The sequence below is a fragment of the Panicum virgatum genome, chromosome 7N (assembly GCF_016808335.1).
Source record: "Panicum virgatum strain AP13 chromosome 7N, P.virgatum_v5, whole genome shotgun sequence".
Taxonomy (NCBI): Eukaryota; Viridiplantae; Streptophyta; class Magnoliopsida; order Poales; family Poaceae; genus Panicum; species Panicum virgatum.
In genome coordinates this window covers 9,507,310-9,518,325 of record NC_053151.1, presented here as the reverse complement: position 1 = coordinate 9,518,325, position 11,016 = coordinate 9,507,310, and the positions used below count along the sequence as shown (strand labels likewise).

Here is an 11,016-nt window from a genome sequence, read left to right as displayed (position 1 = left end):
TAAACCTACTAACTGACACATCAGAAGAGATTGATGGGATCTTATTTGTAATTAGCGGAGACGACTAGCGAATTGCTAGGATGACAAGCATTCTGAAAGGAAAAACAACATTATCAAGAGAAGAAGGCCTGAACATCCCTGATATAAATTGCTAATGGAGTTTGTTAACCATGTGCCTTATCCAGGCATGCACGTTGATGCTCCTTCTTGAACCACTCTGGCAAAACCTGATTATATATATGGCGCTTGTTTTTTTAGCGAGACATAAAAGAATCTATTTTCTACAACTGAGTTACCCCATACTACAGTAGATGAGTAAACCATACTACCGTGCTAAGTTTACAAATGACTTATTAGCTGCTGGCCCCGTGTGTTTTTCATGTATCCCGTCTCTAACCACCTATCTACTTTTGCAAGTTTCTGTGTTTCTAGCACTGCATCTGGTGAAGGTGAAGCCGCATGTCATGAATGAGCTTTCAACCTTTCATCAGCTGTGCAATCACTAGGCCGCCATTGCACGGCACTCAGAAGGTTCCCATTGACACTCGTGCACCCTGTGAAAGATTGTGATCGAAATGCCCAACTTGCCAGCGAAAGCCATCCATGTCCAATCAATAAAAAGGCCCCAAGTAAACGAACTGACGGAAGGAACAAAGGAGAATGGTATGGTTAGGAATTACTATGTGTACACCAGGCTAACTCGATCCTTCTGTCCCTTTACCGCATATGGTGCGAATTTCATTCTTTCGAGTACTTTTAATCAGCAGAGCTTGCTTTTGTGTTGTAGATGATATTAGTTTCTTGTCATAGTACTACCTTTTAGTCATAAACAATAATCAGTGACGGACTTCTACCACGCAAATACTTACATGAAAAAAAATGTAATGTATATAATTGATTATATCTACCAAATTTTTAATACACACTTATCAAAACTCACATACATATTAAGTAAGTACTGTAATTCATTAAAGAAAGTGTGTATTACAAATTTTTAAGAAATTGTATTTATCCAGTCCTACCTTTGTCGTAAAGTGTATGTGAGTTTTGATATTGTGTTTGATAGATGTCTTGATTTAAGAAATTTCTATAAAATTAGCTTATCAAAATATTTAAATATTTACTCCCTCCATACCCATAAAACTCGAAGTTTAGGATATGATTGTGGTAACCAAGGAGTCATTAATTAGGGGTAATTTTTTCCTCTCTACCCCTATTAAATGCAGTTGCGGTATACTTCATCTGAGAAACAAACCAAGGGCCTACTGGCTAGCCCAGCGTGGTGGGCGCTGTAACTAGCGTGGCACAGGGTTCGATTCCCCGCGGCCCCACAATTTTTTACTGCTTTGTTTTGCTCGGGCGTTGCTGGCTGGAGGGCACGCGAGGCAAGCGTAAATGCGGACGAGTTACGATGGGGCAAGCATGTGTGACAGTAGCGCAGCGGACGGGCGCGCAACATCCGGATCACGCGGGACAGGCCAGGGGCAGTCAGGTCAAATTGCTAACGCGGGGAGCCAGGGCGTCAAGTTTTGTAGAATCAGCCCGACAGCCCAGGACGTCAAGTTTTATGGGTATGGAGAGAGTATAATACTTGGAGAAGTAGAATATGCATGTCGACATAGTCAGCCTTTTCTACTTTTAACCACATTTTGGATTTGATTGAAACAAATTCTACAATTTTTATTGTTTGGAGTAGCAAATAAAATTGCACATACAATGGAAACACAAGTACCCGCTGTTTAGACAAAATCCTTGTGTCTTGTTGTGACACATTAATTAGAAAAAAAACATCATATATGTGTAATGGTTATCAACTTAACAGAACAATAAGATACACAAAGGCGTCGCCACTAATGTAATGTCTCCTTGTGACAAGAACATATCAAAGTACAGCTACAATAACTTTCAGGTACAACCGAAACATGTATGTATCACACTTAGTGTGATAGCATCTACCAGAGCATGCATCTTAACCCCCACAAGCCATGCTTCTTTGTGGTTAACAAAGGGTGTGTACATAGCATTTTCGGCGCGGCAAGGATGCTTCATGGGGGCAGTTAGTCGCAGGGCCCACAGGACAGTAGGTTCCAACGACCTCTAACTACCATCCAGGCGGGGACGGGAAGTGTCAAGTGTGGCCTGAGGCTGGCCCCGGCCGGCCAGCTGCTTTAATGCCAGTGGAAGTGAAGTCCACTTTGCTGGGAGTGTGAAGCACTCCACTCCACTACCACTCCCCTGCTGTGTGTTGTGGCTGCTGCAGCTGATCGATCCTCTCTCAATGGCTCAAACCCCCCGCAGACACATGGCACAAATACCCCTCTTCTTTCTTAATTAGTTGGTGGCTACTATACTCAACTTGAGCCAAACACCCACCGCTCTTTTCTAGTACCACACACACCATCACACTCGCAGTTTCATGGATTCGATCTGGTGGCAGAGCTTGAAAAATGCCCTCCAGCCCGGGCCAAATCAGTAGACAAGTGATGAACTATTGCTTTAGATCTAATTAATATATAGAAAAAAGTCAATTTTACTCCCCTCAACTATTCACTTTGTTCACTTAACCCCCTAAGTAAAATTTAGTCTCAAGGTACTCTCCAAACTATTTCATTTGGTCCAATCTACCCCTATTGAGATTTCTCTTTTTTATTTCTCCACGTATAAGTGGAATTTTAACTTCAAATTATGCAATGTAACTTATAATATGATGCCCTATTCCAGAAAATATATTCTATTTTTTCATGAGTATTTTTATGTAGAATTGTATCTTTGTGATAAATTTCATGTTAAATGTTTCCAACCTATGAAAATAACCATGAAAGACTATTAATATATTTTTTAGCATAGGGCCTCATGTTCTCTATCCAATCACAAAATTTGAAATTCAATTTTTATATAGAGAAAAAAAGAAATATCATTAGGTGTATATTTAACTAAATAGAATTATCGGTGGAGTAAATTGATTGCTGAGGAATTAAGCTGACAAAGTGAATTGGTTAGAGAAGTAAAATAGGATGAACTGTGCTGCAGCACATCCAACACGGGTCCTGGCTCTGCCCTTGATTTGATGTCATCGAGCATAGTGAGTCACGACTCACAAAAAGAGTGATTAGACTTGTTCAGTTTGGGAATGTCAGGAATGCAAAGAACCATTTCACACGATTTTTCCGGAGTTGATATAGGTACGACGAAAATTAAATTAATCAAGTGAAAGGTATGTCTCAATGCCATCACCCCTAGGTAGATTAGCACTTATCTCGCTGAAAGTTGCACGGAACTCTTTTGATCAGGATGTGCAAGAAAGCAACATGAATTGGTTTTGTATAGCGATAAATAAGTGGCCGAAAGATAAGATCAGACAGAGAATTCTACAGAAACATAGCAGGACAAGTGGGTGCGGTATCTAATACCTTATACGGAACAACTCATGGGGCCTGTGGTGAAAATGCTAGAAGAGAGCTCAGGCTCGGTATAAATAATGTCATTGGCGATTGAATCTGTTTCCGCTGAAAATATATGGATTTGAATTTCAAAATTACACTTATTTGAAAAGGTTCGTTGCTTGGTGGTTGAATCTAGGCAACAATTGATGGGAAATAATGATGAAATATTGCCGAACAATGTACTAGCAAGATAAAATTTCTAATCAAATTCTTTTTTTTCAAAATCAATATGCTTAGAAATATCAAAACACATTTCAATGAAATCACTTTTTTCGATGATGTCATATTTGTTTTTGGAGAAAATGCTTCCTTTTGCTTCTCGGAAAAGGAATATAACAGGAATAATGGGATCTAAGAAATTAATCTAGAGAAGACGGAAGACTTGTTCTTAATCATGAAGTCATGATGAACTGTACAGAGTATAATGACAGTACAGTTGGTGGTGGTGTATATGTATGGATCTTGCATCTGTATAATCCTTAGTCTAGGGGACTGATGAAGTTCCAAAGAATCAAGAAAAACCGAGCGTTGTTAGGCTGCATGTGCCACTCATCACCAGCTGTTACCTGACATTTACTCCCTCTACAGATGCACTTAATTAAATAAACAATAGATAGGCCATATATTTTGAGGCTTTATTTTGTTATATCAAGACTTGAGCACATCACTCGGACCATTTGAATTTCGGAAGAATTCTGCTGAAACAAAATTGTCCTAGTAAGTACAATTAATTTCAAATGGAACGGGGAAAAAACTTATTACATCTTCCTTATATAAGCATGGCGTCTATTATGGCCTTTTCTAACGGTAGTTAGGCGTAGATCAAATCCGGTTGATGCGAAAACGAAATTTCGATCTTTTGTCAACCCTGCATGATATATCCAGGCATTGAAGTATCACATGGAGATTTAAATTAGTTGGTAACGGAAAATGAAGGCTTACTGAAAATCACCAAGCAAGATTACACACACCGACGTGCTGTGTGCACATGTTTTATATATATAAGTTTATTAGTTTCATGTGGTTGGAGCCTTAGCATTTGGTGATGGTACGATTGAGCCAGGCACACCAGCGTGGTTGGGGAAGGTGAAGTGATGTTGACCAAACCCATTGCTAGTTCGATAGCAATCAGGCACACTTGAGACATCATGCTAATTTTCGTTAAATTTAGTAGTCAAAATCAGAGGTTCCCACATGTTAGCTCTCGATGAAAAAAATAAATAGTTTTCTCTCCTTTTTCCCAAAAAAAGGAAAAGTAGAAATGGAAAGAAAAGATGCTAATAATAAATCCAATAAGATGAGAAGCTGGAAGGGAAAGAGAAAGTAGTGGAGGGCCAGTACGTACAAAACATGTGTGTGTGGTGTGGGGAGATGGTTGGAGGCCATGAGTTGAGGCCTCTCACTCGGCGTCATGGTCAGGGGCCGCCGGCAGCTGGGAGCCCTGTCTGGCCCGGTTAGTTAGCATGTTGGCCCGTTGTCCGCTGCCCCACCGCACGAGCTCCCACACCACACCACACCACACCACTCCACACCCTCCCGCCGGATCCTCTGCACCCGCACCACCACCCCTCCCTACTGGCTACTTCCCCATCTTCTAATCACTCATCTACTAGTAACCTATAGTCACCTTTGAAACGCTAAACACTACTACCTGCAGTAAAGTCTAGTAAACTATAATCCTCCAATTTTTCTTTTACCCTTTTAGAGTATAGTCTAGTAAACACTAATACCCTGCAGTGAAGTAAAATAGGGTCATCATTCAGAAATCCTACCCTGCACTGCAGTATAGTATCTATTGATCATGCTGTCCGGGAACACTATATAGAGCACTGTTTGGCAAATAGGAATCGCGTCATAATATTATAATGGAGTGGTTCGCTTGTTGCAAGTTTGTGCTCAAGACAAGCGCTTGGATCAAGAATAGACTGAGGCACTAATTCGATCGGCTATCTAGGTCAATCATGTGAGCTAGTGTGAGGGAGAATCCTAATGCTGATCACCCAATGTGGCCACTGAAGAGAAGGGTTGGGTGGTGTGTGCTTCCAACTTCAACTTGCCAAGGAACCAACCAAGCGAGTGGATGCAACAATGCAAGCAACACAAGGGGGGGGAGCCTTTTCGTGGTGGTAGAGCAATGACCAAACCAAACCCAAGCTAACTCCCCAAAAAGATTAGATGATGATTACGATGGAGATGATGTAGACAGAGGGAGTAGTGAAGGGTCACAGAACACCTAGAGAGAGAGAGAGAGATGCAGAGGGAGGTCACTCCCTTTACGTGAGCACAATGCCTAGCTAGTACCCACCTTTTTCCAGCTCTTTTTCTCTCTCTCTGCTTCTCTCTCACTTGCTTGCCACTTTACACACTCCATTGCACTCATCATCAGCTCACACTCATCTGATCACACACTGGCATGGCAATGCTGATCATATCCTGGCCCAATCAATACTTCAGAAACTACAAGTGACAACTGACTGTTCAAGAAAAAGAATAGTACACACAATGTTTAAGAATTCGGGATACACTCCAGAAACACATCTGAATCAATCAATGAATTAATAGAATTCAGGGATCACACAGGTCAAATATCAAACATATTTCTGTACCGATAATTCACATCGCCCATTCCAAATTTCCAATCATCTGAACAAATAATGGAATGAAAATACCCAAAAAAATAAAGAAGAGAAACTAAAAATAAAGTAGTATTTAGACAACAAGGAGAATTGGTGTGTACTGTATGGATCGGAGTAGTAATTGTGTATGTATGTATGTATCAGCTGAGAACGAAGCAGAGGATGAGAGCTACTTGGTGTTTACTAGTAATGGCAGTCTACCAGGGCCGACGCCGCGGATGCCGGGAAGAGGAGGGGCGCCGGTGGCCTCTCCGCCGCAAAAGCGAACCGCGGCGATGTCAGCACCGGCGACGTCTCCGTCTCGTCGCAGGGTGCGGGCATGTTGAGGTCCAGCTCTAGTAGGCTCTTCTCCTTCCTCGGCGCGCCGTCCCGCGCCGCCGCCGGCACCAGCGGGCGGTGCCGCCGCATGTGCCCGCCCAGCGCCTGCCCCGACCCGAACTCGGCGCCGCAGATGGAGCACTCGTGCACCCGCGGATGCTTCGAGCTGCTGCTGCTGCTCGCGGCGATGAAGGCCGCGGCCTTGACGGCGACGGCGCTCGCGTCCTGCTCTTCTTGCTTCGGCGCCACGGGGACCGTGACCGCGATCGCGAGCACTGTTGCATCGGTGGTGGCTTCCGCCGGGGGCGGAGGCGTCGGAGGGAGCGACGGAGACGGCGCGGCTGGCTCGGCTGCCTTGTTATCCTCGGATGCGAGCGCTGGCGGCGGCGGCGGCGGCGGCGGTGGAAGCAGGCGGGGCTTCTTGTGGCTGGTGCGGTGGCCGCCGAGCGCCTGGAAGGACGGGAAGCACTTGTTGCACGTCTTGCACTCGTACACGTACTCGCCGGCGGCGGCGCCGTCGGCCGGGCGGCGGCTCCTGAACCTGGCCTCCTTGGCGACCACCACCGCATCGTCGTCCTTGGCCGCCGCCGGGACGCCGCGCGCTAGGAGCATGAGGCAGAGCGCCATGTCCTCGTCCTCCTCGGTGAGGCACCCGCCGCTGGACGCGGCCTCGTCCGACAGCGACGTCCCGGACTCCTCCTCCGCGGGCGCCGTGGCCGACGCCGCGGACGACGACCACTCGGGCGCCGCCGACGCGGCTGATGACAGCACCACCGGCGGCGCGTGCACGCGCTGCCTCTTGCTGCGCTTCCCCTTGACGAGCACCGGCGGCACCACCATGGCAGCCCCAGGCGGCGTGCCGGCCTCCTCCTCCTGGACGACGCCCATGGCTGGCCCCGATCGGAGGAGGGAGGAGGCAACTAGGCAAGGTGGAGTGCGCGTGTGGAAGTGGGAGGGAGGAAGGTTGGTGATGCTTGGGGAGAAGGGAAGGGATGGCGCTGCAACTGCAGGTGCGCTGTGCTGTGCTTTGCTGCCTGTGAAGGATATGATTTGATGCTAATGGCACCACATAGACATGCATAGGGAGGGAGGGAGGGAGTAATAAAGTGGATTGTCAACAAGAGAAGGGTGGAGAAAGTTAGGAGAGGTTGACATATGCCCATGGCTGGCAATGTGGCAATAAACTAGTGGCCGAAATCGTCGCATTGGTTGGCTTGGGGGAGAGAGTCTGATGCCATGGGGGATGTGGGGAGAACTGGAGAGGGAGTGGAAACTCACGACGACCTTGCTAGCTAGCTGGAATGGGAGGGAATTTGGTTTGTGGATCGTCACCGGGCGAGGACGATCCACCATCAACTAATTATCGATATAGATTATCGTTATAGAAGTTAACAGTTGTGCTACGATTTTGGTATGGAATTCAAGATTTCTATTTACTGTTCATGAGAAAATAAATTTTAATTGTTGGCTTGGTCCTTACTAATGTTCAAATATCTTGGCACCATGGCCGAGCGAGATTTGTGGTACCAGAGGTGTGGGGGCAGCTTTGATGCCATCTTTAGTGTCCTTGGTATGCAATTGCATGCAACCAGATTCACTGGCACCTAATTAGCGAGCGAGTGGCTAACTTAAAGTGTTGGGACTTTGGACAGTACCGAAAGTGAGTGTTTAATCAGGTGTACCTGCACATTATTGTCTAATTCAGTCCTTTTTTGGGGGCACTTTTATTTCCAACCCGTTTTGTTTCCCTCTGTAAGTTGCGCAGCGCTTACAATTAAGTAGCCATTGCTCCGCTCAGAATAATAATAATCCCCAGCACAGATTGACCAGCATGCATGCTGCATCTAATTAAGCTAGGAGAATACATCGATGCGTGTATTGACCGCCGTCGATCGCCACCTTTTCTGATGGTTTATGTTTAGTCACCAATGGGTTTTGATCTGTTGGCTTGGCAATGTGGAGATGTCTGTCAGACTCGGCCAACAGCTCACGGCCAATGTGTCACTGACAGATGAAAATTCCAATGAATAGGTATGCGTTGGATATTTCTTCCATCCAATCCTTTTTCTGTCCTGCTTATTGAGTCCACAAGGAGCTGCCATTTGCAAACAAAAACAGCGAAGCTGAGGAAGACATATCATAGTTGTTCGAGCATATCGATGTCAAGTTATATTCTGGAAATTTAGACACGACTGAAACCACAAATTCAGTCCTTAGATTTACATTGGAAAGGGACATACAAATTTGAGAATGATGAATTTTAAGAAAACAAATATGAATTGTCAATGCAATTTACTCAAGCATAAGTTAGTGGGTAGTGGTTGAAGCAATAATTACATCCTTGAACAACTACCGCGGATATGGATGCTAGCATATCAATATACTGTTCGGCTAGAGCGAATTTTGCTTACTAGTGCACTGTTTGAGCAAAAAGATTTGGGACGGATGTTTGGGGAGACAAAAGGTGGGGTGGAGGCTTGAAGTGAAAAGGAAGTGATTTCAACCTGGAAAAGAGAATTCTACACTTCTCTTTCAATACTAGGAGACTGCCCCTTCGTCTCCTCCTTTTGCGCCAACTTCTTTGTTAATTTCCGAAATGGAGTAAAGGTTAAACATAAAAAATAGAGATTTTGTTTCTTAATTTTTACTCCTGATCTTGCTTCTTGGCTGATTTATGTTTTTGCTCACTTTTTTATGCACATAAATATATTCGGGAAACAAGACTAGATGGCACACTATAAATTGTACTTTAGCTAAAATGGTTCTTTCATCATGCCCACACTTGGAGCATTTCCAAGAGACTGTAAAAGTAGGTGAATAGCTAAAAATTGCCAAACAGAGGTAAAAACCAGATCTAACAGTGTCTCTATTCTTCAATTCTCGCTATTTAGCTAGCTATCCACGGCGCCCCGCTAGCAATCTTCTCAGAGCCCCATCCTCTCGCCATCCCGGCCCGACCCACGCGCTACCTCCCTCCCTCGCATTGCAGCAGCAGCGCAGGGCTGCACGGCGCGGCTCAAGGCGAGCGCGCTCGACCACGGCTGTACGGCGACGCATGGCACGGCATGCGACGAGGCCGACCAATGGGGGGGGTGGGGGGCTGGCGGCCCTACGACTAGGATGCCCGGGAGGTGCCGGCGCTCGCGGAGGCGCGGCGCAGGACCGCATGGAGAAGCCCCGCGGTGTGCGGCAGGCGGGCCGACGCGGCGATGAGGCAGCGAGCAAATCAGCCGGGAAAGGGGCTGGGGAGGACCAGCTGCGCCGCCGCCAGCTCTGGATCTGGGAGCGGGGGCGTCGCGTGGAAGCCCTCCTCCGGCGGTGTGACGAGCAAATCGACCATGGCGGGGGGTGCAAGCATAGCGGCGGAACGGAAAGGGGTAGGGGAAGGAGATGATGCTTGGGTCCCACACATTAGTGTGTATGGAGGGGAACAATTGAAGGTGTAGTGGGGATTTGGAGAATGAAAATAGAGAGTCTGTTGGTTTTCCTACCTCTTAGAAGGCTCTTTATTTTTTTTAACAAAGTTAGAAAAACTCCAAATTTAGCTAAGAAGATACTATTCTCTTGAAGTTGCTCTTAGGCTTCGGGTTAATATGCCCTTGAATATATTGCAATGGTCTCATGTATAAATATCAACTCCTATCTACGGTGTGATTTTTAGGGTTATTGATGTTCTTGCCCCTATTTTGAGTGCCAATGATGATTTTTATTGAGGCAAAAACGCTAAAAACCTATTCTTTATTGTATTGATACCGTTTATGTTACATAGCTATTGCGTGATTAATATGCTCTGGACTATTTGCAACATTACATTTTTCACCGCAACAGTTACCTTAGATTATATTGCATATAAAAAGACATCACTAAAATCAAAATTATCTTTTTCTAATTCATATTGCAATAGGCCTCCGAATTTTTTATGAAGCACAAATACACATCTAGTGTGGCGCAAGACACCTTGCGCCTAATTTGTCGCTTCCTTATACTGTAGGTCAAGTATTCAGTTCAACCGCTTCCTCAACTCTACCCATTACCTTACTCCATGAGCGTCCCCTTTAATTAGATATGCAATGATCCAAACATTACATGTCAATGAGAGGAAATGAGTGATCCTTAATCATTTGATACCGTGTAAATCCGTTGGCACAAAAGATTAAATAGTTTTGTTCAGGTCAGAGGTTGGTTGGCTTGCTTGCGTCCCACTCCTGTTTTTTAAAGGAAGAGGCAGCTACGGCTGTTGCCTGTCTTTGAAGCTGCAACAATACTTTAGGTGTATGGTGTGCTGTGGTGTGGTGTGTACTAGTAGCATGGTAGTGGAGATGGTGTAAGTGTAAGCAACTGCTTCACTCCTCGCCTACTCTCTCTCTCTCTCTCTCTCTCTCTCTCTCTCTCTCCCTGGAATTTTGGCATCTGTTATTTTTATAGAATGGCCATTCAAATCATGAGAGATTCTCAATGATTAAATAAATCAGACGTCTCGATGGAGAGCTAATGGGCAGTAGTAGTACATGGCTCCTACCTCTCTTGTCATGACCAATTTGGTACATACATTTTGTTGAAGTAGCTGCTGCTTCTACGCAACCTGTATACTATAGATGAGCAACATTCAGCGTAGAAGA

At 45.3% G+C, this 11,016-nt stretch overlaps 1 protein-coding gene across 1 annotated transcript; it reads right to left on the bottom strand.

Moving 5' to 3' along the window:
* Window positions 1-5,974: 5,974 nt before the first annotated feature.
* LOC120683922 (zinc finger protein ZAT5-like) lies at window positions 5,975-7,740 on the bottom strand. The gene has a single exon (XM_039966017.1). The coding sequence runs from the start codon at window positions 7,283-7,285 to the stop codon at window positions 6,263-6,265; it is 1,023 nt and encodes a 340-aa protein (XP_039821951.1). The 5' UTR covers window positions 7,286-7,740; the 3' UTR covers window positions 5,975-6,262.
* Between the last annotated feature and the right edge of the window lie 3,276 nt (window positions 7,741-11,016).

Bases quoted from the DNA above. Each gene is read 5' to 3' on its own strand.
- LOC120683922 (XM_039966017.1), bottom strand. From the start codon at position 7,285: ATGGGCGTCGTCCAGGAGGAGGAGGCCGGCACGCCGCCTGGGGCTGCC.